Genomic DNA, 16,249 nt, shown 5'->3' on the forward strand with positions numbered 1-16,249 from the left:
CATCTTCGGAAGCCCTGGCAAAGAGAGTCAACAGACTAGAAAAATGACTTCCTGCAGAGGAACTGGCATGTGTAAAAACCTGGCCCCCGCAGCTGTGGCGGGAGAGGATGGGGAGGAAAGAGACAGAGACCCAGCTTTTGTCCGGCCCCTGCTCCTTTTTCTTTAGTGGATGGTTTTGTTCTTTCCCTGCAACCACTCCTGTCCCAAGACATGCCCAAGAGAACTTGCGAGATAAGCATCAGTGAATTTCTTTGTAAACAGAATTGGCCTCTGATGCTTTGGAGTCACAAAAATCTTTGGTGCTCCCTGAAATACAGTCTCCCAGGCCTGCTAGATTTTTTTCCTCTCAATTTCTCAACTACAGACAGACACACACACACACATCTCTCCTCTCCTCTCTCCTCAAAAAAAGAGTCATCAGGCCCAGTTCTCCTCTCACACTGGTTTGACATTAAATTCAGTGGAGTGACACCTGGCTGACTTACACCAATGTACATGAAAAGAGAATCACACTCAGGTTTTGAAAGTCTCAGCTCCATATTTGCTCCCTCAGATCACTGAGCCCGGGGAACCTGGCATGTGAGGCCACGGGGAGTCGCTTTACCAGTGGACAGATGAGAAGGTGTGGGGAGGGGCTACAGCGAGCCCCTCTGCAGATGAGAGGCTGTGATTGCCCTTTGGGAATGAATCTGTTATGTGTGTACAGTTGAAGGGACTCCTCTGTAGTGTGATACGAGTGACCATAGGTTCAGTTCCTGGGGATCCATCTGTGGTGTCTGTGCCATTTGGGTGCTGTGCTCTGTGCAGTTGAAGGGCCTTGAGGGGGGTTCACTCTCAGCCCAGGCTAGATCCTGCAGCCATTGAGTGAGTAGTGGGATTGTGTGGAGTGGCAGGTCAGTCCAAGGCCTGGGGACAATAGATTAGTCTCTGTGCATGGACCTGCTAATTACAAATTGCTGCCTATACGCCAGAAGGCAAGAGACGGCCCCACTCTGCTTACAGGCCCCACTGGGGCTCTGTGTTCCCCATCCCAGTTATAGGAAAGAACTGGGGTCCGTGTTGCAGGGGGTGATGTGGGATGGAGAGGTTTCTGACTAACACCACATTCACCTCAGGTCACAACATTCGAACATCCATAAGGCTGTGTGGCCAGAAGCATCTGAACTGCACATTCTGGTTTTTCAGGGTTGCCGACGAAGTGTCAGTAGCTCAGTGAAGTTGGACGTTAGGTCCCACTCCTCTCCAGGTCTTCCATTGCAGAGTTAGACCACAGTCCACAGATGATAATGACATGTAGAGCTGCTGGTTGGAACAGGCCGGATTTAACTTCCGCTTCCCAATTGAGGGGGTGAGACAGCAATCACCTGGGAACTAGGGAGGGAGGGATGGAGTGATTGCTAGGTAGGTAGATAGCAGAAGTCTGCTTGGGCCAGTTCCTGGAATCATTTCATGTGGACTCTGGGCTCCTCTCCTGGTGCCCAGCTGTCTCATTTGGAGGAAGTGGGGACATTTCTGGGTGCATCTGATCCAGATCCCCAAATGCAATCATCCCCGAAATGTTGGGATAAGATCTGCACATGGGCTTGTCTCCAGTTTGCAGCGCTGTGCACAGGTTAGCTCTGTCTGTCCTCATTTTTGCCTTCGGATGCCACCTTGTGGGGAAATGTGGTGTAGCGCCCTTGCTATTAACCATTTTTTAACCCTGCTTTGCCACTTCGTGGCAGGATTTAGCTAAGCTCTGAGGGGGAATTTGGTGGGTCGGGGGAAGAGAATGCCAGAATTCTAGCTAATATTGCCCTCTCTGTTTTCCCTGGGAGCATTATGTGTGGCTGAGATAGGATGAAGTAGATCAGCATATAACACCAATGGCCTGGCCCAAGCGATTTGGGGAATCTATCCCAAGGTGTCCCCATTTCCACCACCCCAAGGCTTAGAGAAAGGCGGCACTAAAAAAAAAAATCAACCCCTCCGCCCCCCCCGCCCCGAAAAGATGCACAGGATCCACCAAGATGTGGTCAAGGCAGTGTACAGTGCCAGGGGATTGCAATCACACTGAGAAGAAAGGAGGAGCGGTCCCACTGACTGATGACTATCCCATCCCAGAGTTCATAGCATGCCTTCTCTGACACCTCTCCCGCACACCTGAGCCAGCATTGTCCCCATCTCATATTAATCAGATCCCAGAGCTTCCTTTCCATACCATCAGCCCCCTAACTCCCATCAGCCCCTTCTCCTACTCATCACAGTCCCTAGCCATAACATGCCTATTCTTTCCTCATCCTCATATCATAGCCAGCCCTTAGCGAGCGTTGCTCTCATACCTTTCCCATCACATCAACCCATCTGTGAGCAGGCGTCATCTCCCTGCCCATACCCATCAGAACTCTTAGCCAGCATCAGCCTGTACTTATCACAGAGCTGAGCAGGCACCACCCCTGTACTGTAACCAACATATCAGCGGGCTGGTGTTGCCCCTTTCCAGAGACATCACATCTCTGAGTTGACATCACCAGCTTCCCATACCTACCTCTGCTGGCCTCACTCCTCATATGGACACTGATCCCCTTCCGCGTGCAATAATTGGCCAATGTAACACTTCAGGGATTGCCTTCTGGATTCAGTCACTGGCTGGCTGGAAAACAGCTAATGCCATTTCAGAGCTCCACCTGGTGACAGTGTCACCTATGCCTACCTTTTATGGCCAGAAGGGACCATTGGGATCATCTTGTCTGACCACCTGTGTAACACAGGCCAGAGAATTTAACGCTGTGATTCCTGCATCTAGCCCATTCTGGCACGTGAGCCTATTTTTTAGAAAGATATGTCATTGCATAGCTTATGTGTCAGCCAGTCCCTCAGCTGATCTGACTTTCTCATTGTCTCAGCCCATGACCACTCACTAACTCAGATGGTGTCTGGGTGGCGACTTGTAGCCCAGTAGCTTGGTGCTCAATATGTGGTGGCCTCAGATCAGCTGAATCTGTAGCTTCTCACTCAACTCATTCCTCGACAGACCACAGCATCCCAGCACCTCCCTATGCAGAACTGAGTAGATGCCAGAAAACTCCCCAACCTGGGCAAAGGCCTTTCTCAGACAGTTACTCTCTCCAGTGATTGGGCTGCTAAGAGCAATGCGTCAAGGACAGACTCTATACAGTGTCTTGTCAAAAGCTAGGCCCAAAGAAACGTAGCTGGCCCAGCAACATAAAGGACTAATGTCTCGCTTTGTCATGCCATGCCATGCCTTTAGCTAAACCAGGCCACAGGACATAGTGGCCCTTCACAAATACATGGGGGAAAGCACGGGAACAAGTTGTTTCTAAGTCACAAGTGACATGAGTTTGGTGATACACATCAAAAATAGGTCATGAATTTTGACACCAGCTGGTCATTTCTGTTGTGGCGCGGCCCATGTTTGGAATAACCCGAGCTGCTACAGATCAGGATCAAGGGCATTGGCAGAGCTGTGTGGGGAGCCCAGCACTGGAATAGCGGGGAGGGAGGCGCTGTGGGGCAGAAGTGAGGGGCATTGGCAGAATTGTATGGGGAGCCCCAAACTGGAATAGCAAAGGGATGCTGCAGAGCAGGCTGAAGTACATTGGTGGTGCTTTGAATGTTTTGATTGTTAACCCTGGAAAGCCAGCACAGCTCAGTGAAAAGGAACTAAGGGTCTATTCCATGTGCATCATCAACAGAATTTTTCACTAAGGTCCAACTCCAACTTAGGCACTCAGCATTGCAATGCCTAATCCCTAGGTGGGCTGCTGCCTTCTGGAATCCACAGCCCTGAGTCAGGTGTGCAGGACCTGATCCTCCAAGATATTTAGATGCCTAACCCTATGACATTCTGAGATGCAATGAAGAATTGTGTCCTCGCTTACCGAGTGCCTCACAATGCCTTGCCGCTGTGGCTGTCTGCCTGGGATGCCCACAGTCAGCCCCAAGCATGCCCTCTTCGGCTATGTACTGGGCAGCCCTAGTGCAACATTTTGGATCCTGGCGCATTCCTGCAATACCACAGCCTTCCACTGGCCTCCACCAGCCTTGGCTAATGACTGGTAAGGTGACTCCACACCCTCCCCAGCCCCGCATTTTCCCAAAAACATGTTTTAAAATGTTCAGCCCTGTTCTGGAACTAGCAGAGGAATGTTAAAGGCTGTTATTCCTTTAAGGAGTCAGTAGTGAACAGTTTGTTACTTTACCTGGAGTTACAAAACAGTTCGGTTAAAATAAAACAAGGGTATTTAATGACAAAGAGAAAGATTTTAAGTGAGTACAACTATAAGGCTTAAAGTCAGAAATGGTTACAAGAGAAATAAAGATAAAAACTGCTTTCTAATACCTAGCTAGACTTGGGTCAAGGTAAAATCCTCACTACATGCTTCCATCTAGATGGCTGGCCAAACCCCTGGGTCAGGCGCTGTACCCCAAAGTCAAAGGGCTGGTACCTTTGTCTTCTTAGGTGAAAGATAAATAATTGTGGGGCATGGGTGTTCCTTGCCCCTCTCATTTATAGTCCAATGAACCTTTGCAATGGATTCTCCTGAGGGGTGCCCCTCAAAGTAAAGTTTATTCAGACTGTGAGGAAGGTGACATGGAGTCTGATGGTGAAGGAAGCTCCATGCTCTTTGCTCCCCCACTTGTTTGCTAATTAGCTTAGTTTACCTAACGTGTAAAAATGGCCCTTCATTGTCTTTGCCTGATTCAAATACACATTCCTTGTCCAAGTAGGCCTGTTTACCAAATCCCCCCGACGAGCCTGGCTTGAATACATTTAAGTTATCATTCCAGCATGCATCCATAACTCTGATTAGACACTGTGTACTTACAGCACACCAGAAATTGGTCCAGGCATTGTTAGTTTTCAAATGATATCCCGCAAGGTGTCTTTTGTACAAAAATTTATTATAATGGTGGGTGGAGGCAAATACAGAGGTGCCTGGGGTCACAAACTCCCACTCGCTTCAGTGGGAGGTCGATGCCTAAGTGCACTTGAGGATCTGGGCCTCAGGCAAAGAATGGGGAGCGTCGGGTGGCTAAGAGATCTCAGAAGCCAGCAGGCTGAGTGGTGAGCTGCCTAAGGCAGCCAGCAGGAAATGCTGAGGGGTGGGGCAGAGAGAGGAGCGAGGTAGAGGCCCCTGAATAGTTGACCTGGTGCAGCTGACTGACAGGCCAGATATAGGCACCTCCCTCTGTGCAGGCATCTCAACCAAGAACCCTGTCCTGGAATGAGGCACCTGCACCAGGTCAGCTGCTTAGGTTGCCCATGCCCCAGCAGCCCAAATGCTCATTCTCCTGCACACACGCAATACTTCTGTGATGCTCACCAGACATTTTTCTGTGACCCCCTGGCTGTCTTTTGTGGGGAGCGTTATGCTGCCCCTGCTCCCCACCAGCGGTCTGGCTCAAGCTCCCCAGCTGCAGGGCTGATAGGTGTCAGGTGTTAGGCAGGGTGCTCAGGCCCCACTGGTGAGATTGGTGTCCCCCACCTAATTTGAGAAGCCTGCTTTGGAGATGCTGGGGCTTTGGCTGGAGCGATGGCTCTGAGTTGCTCATTGGTTGCGGGGTGGCAGCAGTGCCTAGAATGCATTGAATAGGCCAACCAATGGAAACCAAAGTGCCTAGAGGACTTAGGCACCTACAGAGCTTGGGAGCAGGTTTTGAACATGTCAGTGGTGCCAAAAATGATAGATTTAGGCTAGGAGCCTAAATATCTTTGAGAATCTGGGCCTCGGTGCCAATCAATTCTGTCTGTGCAAACCCTCTGAAAACAATGGCATCACACAGGTGTTCTGGAAGGCAGAATCTAGCCAGCAGAACCTTTATCACTACTGATGCATGAGAAGGAAAGAGCCAAGCTAGATTCTCAAGTCCCACAGTGAGGGTAGGGTGACCAGATAGCAAGTGTGAAAAATCAGGACAGGAATAGGAGGTAATAGGCGCCTACGTAAAACAAAGCCCTGAATATCAGGACTGTCCCTATAAAGTTGGGACATCTGATCACTCTAGCTGAGGATGAAGTTAGCTAAATCAGTTTTTAATTTGTAAAGTAACCCATTTGCTTTGGAGTCACTGAGTGATAGGAAACATGGAGCCTGTTGATGCATTTTAACAGAGTCACTTTCCAGAGGAGAACCAAGTGCAAAGTTGCAAATATAGGTATGGTTGAGGAGATGTGCAAACATTGTGGCCCTTTTCTACTCTGTTTCTCCCACTTCCAGTTCATTTGCACCTATTCTCTCAAGCTTTTCAGCCCCTTGGGTTGAAATTTCAAGGTTATTTGGCAAATTCCTCAAATGTTCCCATTAATCTTTCATCTGAAACCCAGTTTCCTTCCCTGGCTAAATTGAAAGAAACACCTTTCACATACGGTGAATGGTCATGAACTTAACTGTGCTACCAAATAACAAGGGAGAAAGTGTAAAGCAGGATGTTAGCGTGCAAGCCACTGTCACAGAACACAGGTTCTAGACCCAGGGTAGGGAGTGGGAAACGAAAGAGGTACTGGTTACTGTAAACCAAGCACCTCTGTAGAAATTTAAAGCAGACACTTCTGAGTTGGGTAGAAAGGGTGAACCCAAATCTCATCTGTGAACTCAGGTATTTAAGATTTGGTTCATAATCCAATTTTGGTAGCATGAACTCATCTCTGGTCTCAGACAGACAAATGAGTGTACGCTGACCCTTGAAGAGATATAAGATGCAAGTTGATTAGTGCATAGCTTTTTGCTTCTGGAGCCCTTCACTAAAATCTATTTGAGGTGATACAAGTGGTAGGAGTCAGGTGATCAGCTCTAAGCTTGCATTTTGTGCATGTATTCCCATAAAAAAGACCCTTTGCACATTTCAGCACCTGTCTATCTTCTCAGGATTTGAATAGCAGAGAGATACTGTAGGTCAGGAGTTAGAGGCCTTGGCAGAGCTGGGTGGGGAGCCCAGGGATACAAGTTGGTGCTTGGGTGCAAAACTGGGGCTCGTTGGCATAATGGAGAATCATTGGTGGACTGAAAGAGCAGAAATTTGCATAAAACCTAGCTACTTGATATTTGGGTGTAGCCAGGGCTAGCAGTTCTTCAGCTTCTTGAGAAGGTGAGTTTACTCGGAAACAAGATGAAACTGTACATACTGTAGCAGCAAGAAGTGTGGATCTAAAATAAGGAGGGATTTAATGATGAGCAGAGGAAGCCCACAAATATACTCACAAAAGTGTTTGGAATAGCCTAAATTGACAGAGGTATAATTTTTATACTCAGCTGAGTCTTGCTGTAGTGGGTAACAATGGGCAGCAGGTGGCGCCAAAGACTAGAGCATCAGCTTGAACTGGAGCCCTCATACAAATGTCTCATATTTGCTTCATGCCTGGGTGTGGTTGCTCCACCCCACAAGAACATGCAGCAACTGCCATTGTCCTTCCTTCCCTGCCTCTCCCTTCCCAGGGACTTTGCCGTCTGTTTTCCTAGAATGAAGTCACATGGGCATGGTAGGTGCTGGCAGCATTCAGGGAGCGTGGATGAGGGGTTAAGTGTAGAGCAGTAAAATCTGGATCTAGATCCAGATAGTGAACACCCCATAGCTCAAGCCCTTTCTTGCAGCTGGGGTCACCTGCAAAACTGGGCTCTGGAATTGACTCTCAGTCCCCCACAAAGTTTGGGGACTACTCAGATTTGTGGGTTTGTGTTGGACCTCGCCTCTACACACGGTCAGGAATGATGAACTACCACCAGCTTCCTCAGCTTGGAGTTCATCAAGTCTCACATGGGATAGGAGGTGAAGGGACACCTTAGAGAAGGTTGGCAGCTGTCCTGTAAAAGAGGGACTGGAGGGGGAAGAGTTGTTTCTATGGACCAGATCTCTTCAGACAAGGCTCAGGTGTGAAGTACAGTCCATTAAAGTTGAGTGGAGAAATGTGGCAAGCCAGAAAGGGTTGGATGGGGCTAGACAGGTGGTCTGATCTGTTCAGCTGAAGATCCAAACTGGATCCCTATGTGGATCCCAATGACTTGGCCAGGCTGAAAAGAGCCAGGAAGGTTCAGTAACGTCAGATGTGATTGTGTCCCATGCATACAAATCCACACAAGTGCCTTTTCACAGAGACTGACACAACTCCACATAGTCACAGCAACATGTGCCTATACGACTGCCAGGGCTGGTTGGGAAATCTGTTTAATTTCCTGCAAAATTTTCAGTTAAAGCAAAAAAAGTTTCATTGTCATCTAAATTTTTCACTGAGTTTTGGCACTTTCAGTTTTTTGATGAAATCCAAAAAAAATTCAACAAAAACAGACATTTTGTTGAGGAATTCTTCAGCAAAAAATTTTCAACTAGAACTATCAGTGACACACAGAGACTAACTAGAGATACACACAGCTATTCCCATGGCGACATGCAGGCTGGGGCTGCTTAGAACTGCTGCAGTGGCTCCAAACAGCCAAGAAGCCAGCTTAACTAGCTACCTGGGGTCTCCTCCTGGTAGGCACCATGACTGGGGAAAAGGAGGCATGGTCTCTACACTTAGTCTCCAGTGATCCTTGCTGTGGAAGGGCGCAGATAGCCACACAACTACACACAGCCCTACTGCAGCTACACGCAGATGACAGCAGACAACAGCACAAGTATGCACAGACCCATGGCAGACAACAGCATAACTACACACGGACCCACTGCATACCAACATAGCTACACATAGACTCACAGCAGACATGCACACGACTCCACACAGATCTACTATATATCCACACAAACCCACTTCAGACCAATACAGCTATGCACAAACCCATTGCAGACATCCACGCAACTACACACAGACCCACTGCAGACATCAGACAACTACACACAGACCCACTGCGCAGACAGCTGCACAACTACATACGGACCCACTGCAGACATGAACACAACTGCATACAGATTCATTGCTGCACACAAACACTGATAAGACTACATAGGACGACTGCACTACAGCTACACATGGACAGACTGACATGACTACACACACAATCCACTATCACCTACAAAGACTCTATTAGTTGCACACCACTTCACAGGACTCTCACAACTTCACGCAGTTGTTCGTCCACAGAGGTGGCCTTACATGTACACTGGAATACACTGTCTTCATCACACAACCACATACTCACTGATGCTTCTGTGCATGAGTGTGAGCTGGCACAACCATATCCCCTGCCAGCCTCACCATCCTGCATCCCCTCCTAGAGACTCCCAGGGCTGGGTGCATCCTCCCAGGCTCATGTTTTCTTTCTGTAGTCCCCCATCTCATCCCTCCCTGACCTGTTTTGGGGATGAGGCTTGTAACAGAGCCCTGGATGGGAGATTGTGAAGATGGAGCAGGCCAATCTGTCTGACACACCTGAGACGTGATACTGTGAACCCTGCTCCTGGAGGTCCAGTACCACTCTTGGACAGGCAGCTACTACTCTAACGTGGTTACAGATGATGCCATTGGAAAGCACATCACACACGCTCTTACATATCCACTCATGCCTGCATGGAGACTCCTATCATGACATGCGTGTGTTCCATATTGACCCATTGGTACTTACACAGACACTGTTTTCTGAGCAGTCTCACACACACACACAGAGACACACACACAGAGACACCCCCAACCACTATAGAGACTCACAATGCATACTGTACACCATTCCATGGGGGGTGTGCATGCACACACACACACATATACACACATCTGTGTACTGACACGAATGAAGTCACCAGAAAACACACATCTTCACAGGCACATAATGTATATCCATGGAGGTACACACATCTTCATACACTGGTATGTGTGCAATCACCAGCACACACACACACACACACTCACACACACAAGCAGGAACACACACATATATCTGTATAGGATTACTTATAAATACTGCACATCAATCCACGGTGCATGGAACACTAGCACAAACCTATGCACTGGTATGTGTGACATCTCAACAACACACACCTTCATGAACACACACACACACCTGCATAGCCTCACACATGCATACTATACATCTATAATATGCATGCACAAATGCACATCTCTGTGCCCATAATCACATACATGCATATTACAGCTGAATTATAAAAAAACCTTCCTCACAGACATTTTTGTGAATAAAAGCCCCCTGGTGCGTTCACTGTGATTTGTGGGGTCAGATTATTCATTATTCATGACTGTTCAGTCAACCGCTGGCTGCAAATGCTCTCAAAAGTGCAGTAATGATTGGTCTCAGGATTTGTATGGGGTAAGTGCACAATTCACTCTTGAGCCTTCCCTTGTTTAAAAAGTTTCTGGCACCCAGCCACAGCGCAGAAACAGTACCATGTGACTCAGGTGACTAGCTTCACTAGATGCACAGTGAATAGCTGAAGAAGCAGCCCATAGGCTGAAAATGATACGGTCCATCTGATTCAACATAAACTTCCTAATAATGAAAAAAATGGGATCAGATCACTAACAGCTGTCTGACTAAACAAAGAGCTATGATAGTAACAAATCTCATCTGGGAAAAGGCTACAGAATTGCATGAATAATGAGAACCTCTCTATCGGGTTTGTTTCGCTTAAGCACCATATAGACTTGAATAGAGAATTATATCCCTGCTATACAATTCTGTAGCATGGCTCAAAAACCCCTGTAGATTCTCATTCTCTGTTACATTTTATAGGTTTTCAAGGCAATTTCTGTAGAACTGTAGTGGTTCCATCCGTATTAAATACTCAGAGTGTCCTATGAAGGATATTTTTCACAATAAACGGTTCTTCCTTCCTACTGAAATGAACATGTCTTCTTAGACAGCCTGATTCTCCCTCATGCAACATACACCTGTCCATACAAACACACCCCCCATATATACATATCACACTGTTCCTGCACAACCACACACGAGCATGGGCAGGTGCTGACATGTACAAGATGTACGCGTATCACACACACCATGGTATAACAAGTTACCACTGTCTGGGGCTACAGGGAGAATGTCAAGCTGAATCTCTGCCTTAAAAACAGTCCAGGAAGGAGAGCCACAAATAGGAGGATGAATGAGATGTCACTTGTGTTGGGACATAATATTCCTGTAGCAAGTCTGCATTATTTCTTGCTGCAGTGCCAACCTTGTCGACTTCATTCCCCACCCCTGTGAAAATCAAAGCTTTGCTGGGCCTCCCTTCGCCCTTCCCTATAGGTGTAGCACCACAGGGTCATAACAGTTACATGGAAATTGTTCCTCCTCCTGATTAACAAACAAATAATTACAACACCTCCCCTGGGACTGAAGGCATTTGCTGATTGGTTCCATGTTTCATTGATTGGCACGCTGTGATGAATTGGCCCCTGAGGAGCAGGCATGTGGCTGCAAACAGACATCATCAACATGCAGAATTATAACAAGTCCTGGCATTCAAGGGCCATCACAAGGAAGGAGGTGAAAAGAACAGCCATGTTGCCATCGCTAGCCAAAGCTAGAGCAGGATATAACAGCTTGTTTACTGAGGAGCTCACAGCAGCTCTCCAACAGGCCCAACCTCTCCCGGCAGGTGGCATTGTAAGGAATGGTGCTGGATGTGGGAAGCCTCACAGCTACTCCAGTATCAGCCTCTCCCAGCAGGAGGTGCAGGAGGAAATGGGGCAGGGGCACTGGCTCTGAGGAGCTCACAGACACTGCGGTCCCAGCTTTTCTCAGCAGGACACACTGACAAACAAGCTCTCTGTGAGCAAGCTCACCTACAGTCCCAGCCTCTCCCAGCAGGAGGCGCTGTAGGAAGTGATGCAGGAGCACTGAGTGTGAGGAGCTCACAGTAGCTGTGAGTCAGTGCTTTTGAAGGGCCTCAACATGTTTCTTGCTGACTCTGTTTCTTCCTTGCTGTGTGTAACCCTTTCCTCTTCTCTCTTTCTTCCCACTCTCTCCCTACAGGACCTGGCACAGGGAGAGTAGACAACGGTTCAGTGAGTTTGGCCGTACCACTGTGGCTGCTGGCAGTGTCCCTGCTCTGCCTACTTAGCAAATGTTAATAAAATCAGAATAAAATCAAATTAAAAAACCCAACAACAGCAGCAACAATAACAACACACAAAACAAAGCGCGTCATACAGGAGACAGAGCGAGAAAAAGAGGGGGAGAGAGAGAGGACTGGTTATTTCACAACTTTTGTGTGTTCCGGAGCAAAGGGGGGGAATTACAGCGAAGACGAATCAGCAACATTTATTCCGAATTACGACAAGACGTCTGTCAAGCCATCGACCACCCAAGATGCGAAGCGGAGCGCAGGAGAGAAGGAGGCGCTGGGTGGGGACCACGTTGTGCCAAAGACGCCAAGATGTAAAAAAAAAAAAACCCAACCAATCAGATTTCTTGTTTCTCCCTTCTTTCCTTAGTCCTCTTTCTTTCATCTTCTGAAAGAGAAGGTCTTTGCTGTGATGTTTATAGCCACTTAACCCCTTGATTCCCTTAGCCATTTGGTGAGCTGACTCTCTGCCAGTTCAGACTTTTGGAAAGCAGTAATCCAGACCCTTTCGCATACTGGTGTCCCATGAAGAAACCCCACACCTCCCCTCCATCCCTTGCACCCTCGTTGACCCCCTCTCTTACGCCCCTTCTTCTCTACTGCCTCCCTCTTTGCCCTGAGCTCAAGCTATGTTGACTATGCTACAAACACACTGTTTTTATTCTCTTCTTCTCCCCTTGTATTTGGCTGGGTGTCTCTGTCTCCCGTGTGTGTGTGTGTCTGTGTGTGTGTGTCTCTCTCTCTAAAGCATGCGCACAGAATGGTCCATATGTACATAAGCTCATCATGCTGTAGATAAAGTTCTGCACTGTAAGTGTGAGACATGGTGCTGAGAGATCACTTGGGCAGATGTGGGGGGGTGGGGAGTGCATCAGTTGTAGCACTGGTTCAGATGGGCTCCTGTCACACAGCTGGCTTTTGCCTTGACAGCCTCCTGGCCGTATTGCTTGGAAGCGTCAATCTCCATACTTTTTTAACCCTTCCCTGATCAACCCCACCCGGCTGGCACTCAATTGTAATGCATCAGAATAGTGGCTCCTGCTTCACGTCTGTGCTTGTGTGTATGTCCAAACAGGTAGAAAATCAATGTGACTGATCCGTAGGACCATAGATGGCAGCACTTCAAGAGCACTGTTCCAGTACCCACTCCTGGGGGGGTTGGGAAGAGAGGTAATCAGTGAGATAACTTGGGCTTCACTGATCTTCTGCACCTGTAGGTATGACGTGGCCAGTAAATCTCTCTTACAAGAAAAACCTCCAAGTGGTAACTCATAACCATTCAGTATTGCTATAGAAATGAATTTTTGGTCCCTCTGACCTCCTTGTTACAATCAAAGCAAACCTGTAAATATCTCACTCAGTCACCATAAAAATACCTTGATGGAGCTTCTTTAATTCTATACTTCAAAGAAAACTCAAATTGGTTCAGAAAGTGGCCAGAACCTGGGACTATATTGTTAAAAAGCTGGGGCCAAAATTCATGACGTACAGGAAAGAAGCTTTGGGTGGTGCACTGAAGAGAGGTACAAGGGGTTACGCAATGGGGGGGTATTTTGTTCACCGATATGTAATACATCAAGGTTGCTAAGCTTGCGTCTAGAAATCTTTGCCCTCTGGATGGTCAGAGGAGGAGGTAGTTGATGAAAGAAACTCTAGTGACACCTGGTGGAGAAGATGTGGTGAGTCTCAGAGTAGGTCACTTGAAACAAGAGTTACTGAAATGCTACCTATCTGCTGGAATCTGCCATTTCAGCAACAGGTCCTGCAGGATATGATATAAGCAATGGGACACGTGCAGATCTGAAGAGCCTCACATATCCCGTTGGCTGTGCTGGTTATCCATGAAAGGGGACAGCTGGGTTAATGCACCAGTGTTTTGTCTCTGGCAACCTGTGTCTAAATGCACCTAGGGTCACAAGTGCCATGATCTGGGTGTCCACAGCAGAGGAGATGTTGGGACTGCCAGTCCCTTCTCTTTCTCAGCAGAGCCTCTGGAACTGGCTTAGCAGCGGTGCTGTGGGTCAGGATTTAGGAGCTATGCACGAGCCTTCACTGTGTCCTACTCCTAAGCAGTTTCCTAAGCAGTAAAAATTCCCTTCTTTCCACTCCATCCCCCCACAAATAAATACAATTTAACTCTGCCTGGAATTTGCTGTAAAAACTTAGGGGAAGTAAGGCGGAAATCTCTCTGGCTTGAGCAGGCTTAAGAAAGGGGAGACTGATCACCAGAAAGCAATGAGTTAATTCTGTTATGTGTTTCAATCCTTCCCTTTACTCAGCTGAGATGAAATCTGTAAGAGGAGGCTCCCTATAATTCAGTGCCGGCTCAGCAGCAGCGCTCGCCTTGATCAAGCAGCTCAGCAGCACTGTCTCTTTTCTGCTGAATGAGGCAGTTTTGGGGCAGAGACAGGCAATCAATTAAAGAGGCAGCCATGCTTCTCGCAGCCCACCAGGACTTGCAGATAAATATTAGTCTTTGAATGTCTTTTAAGGGAGGAGAGCAGAGAAACAGGCCTGCAGGATGTCACCAGTCAAGGGAAGGGGATTTTCCCCCATCCCTCAAAGTACATGCTCAGCTCAAGGTGGGCTCTTCTGTAATTTTCCCTCAGTGTTTTGGGATGTTGGAGAATAATCGCCACAAAAATCACACCCCAGAATATGTGTGTGTGTGTGCCTTGATAACAGATATAACACCATCACTGCTTGGGAGGGGTTGGCAATTGGGCATTGAAACCTCTCTAGGTGGGACTGGATCCAGTGGGGCAAGAAAATGAGGCACACATCTTCAGAAGTATGTAGGTGCCTGGCTCCTGTTGAACACACTGGGCATTAGGCACCTAAACACCTTTGAGAATCTGGGCCTTATCCTGTAGGAGACTTACTGACCATGAGCCCTGCAGAGTCTCTTAGGACAGGAGCCCTCTAGCCTCTGCTGTTGATTCTTTCTGAGTGTGATGGGTCTTGCTGTAGGGAGGGGAGTGAGTGTACAAGTCCAGTAGCAGATATTGCACTTGGGGGATGGACTGTGCACCCTCTCCCACATATTGGCTCATTGGTTTGTTATTGTAGGGTTGCTCAGAGGTGGTGGGCTGCCTGCACTGATTCATTACTGCAGGGAGCCTGTCAAGGGTTGTTTATGAGGACTGGGCTGAACGCATTGTTTCATCAGTGTAGGTTAGCTCAGGGGTGCTGAGCTGTACACACTGGTTTGTTACGGCAGGGTCACTGCTGAGTGTGGAGCAGTACATATTGCTGTGTTATTGTAGGGTTGTTCATGAGCACTAGGCGGCACACAGTGGTTTGTGACCGTCTGGTTCCTCACAAGTATTGAGCTACTGGCAGTGAATTGTTTTAAATATTTTTAGAAAAAAGCTTTTGTTTAGGGGGGATCCCCACACACACACATACACACCACCACCAACAAAAATCCCAGACTTTTGGAACAGAAAAAGACAAAGATGGTCGGGAGGACCCATTCTGTCTAGTGGTTAGGGCTGAGGCCTGCCAGTTAGGACTCCTGGGTTCTACTCCTGACGGTGCCCCTGACTCTTCGAGCAAGTCTGTGCCTCAGTTTCTCCTCTGTGAAATGTGGATAATGAGATTCACTCACCAATACAGCTGCTGAAAGGCATGACAGTGGCATTAGAACAATGTGTATAGTGGGGGTGCTGACAGCCATTGAACCAAACTGTAAACCCTGGATATGATGGAAACTACTTCAAGTCTGGGGGATACTGCTGTACCCCCAGCACTCCTGGGCATGATGCAAGTGCACAGTATTACAGTTATTCTGTTCTGGGATCTCCACTCTTGGCAGTGTCTGTCCCTTTAACTTGAGAGCTGGGGTGGGGTAATATTTATTTAATGTTTTTAATGGACCCAATCCTGCGAGCTGCTGAGCATCTCCTGAGATGTCCTGAGCACCCATCATTTCCATTGAAGTCAATGAGGTTGCACATCACCTCCCAAGACCAGGGCCATAATGAAGAAGGGAAAAGGCATTTTCCTTGATCATTTCTTCATCCCTGTGGATAATTACATTGAAAAGACATATCCTCCAATGCAGAGCCTTTCTCCTTAGGCACCCACAATGGTCCTGCTTCTCTGGCCCCCTCTCCCCTCTTCAAAATTCACTCACTTGTTTGCTGCCCTACCCCTCAGTGGGATTTGGAATGGGACACCAGTTCCTTGAGAATGTAGGTGTAATTGTGTTTGATTGATGGAGGTTTAACATTTA

The 16,249-nt window shown here is 47.8% G+C and overlaps 1 protein-coding gene across 3 annotated transcripts in view; it reads left to right on the forward strand.

The window, feature by feature from the left end:
- The window catches only part of LSAMP (limbic system associated membrane protein), a 1,403,745-nt gene extending 1,388,367 nt beyond the window's left edge, over positions 1-15,378 (forward strand). For all 3 annotated transcript variants that reach the window (XM_032776813.1, XM_032776812.2, XM_032776814.2), the window contains one exon: positions 11,922-15,378. In XM_032776813.1, coding sequence (XP_032632704.1) covers positions 11,922-12,019 — 98 coding nt within the window. In that variant the 3' untranslated portion in view covers positions 12,020-15,378. The remainder of the gene's footprint in view (positions 1-11,921) is intronic.
- Positions 15,379-16,249: the final 871 nt, after the last annotated feature.

This window comes from Chelonoidis abingdonii, chromosome 1, assembly GCF_003597395.2.
Source record: "Chelonoidis abingdonii isolate Lonesome George chromosome 1, CheloAbing_2.0, whole genome shotgun sequence".
In the NCBI taxonomy this organism is placed as follows: Eukaryota; Metazoa; Chordata; order Testudines; family Testudinidae; genus Chelonoidis; species Chelonoidis abingdonii.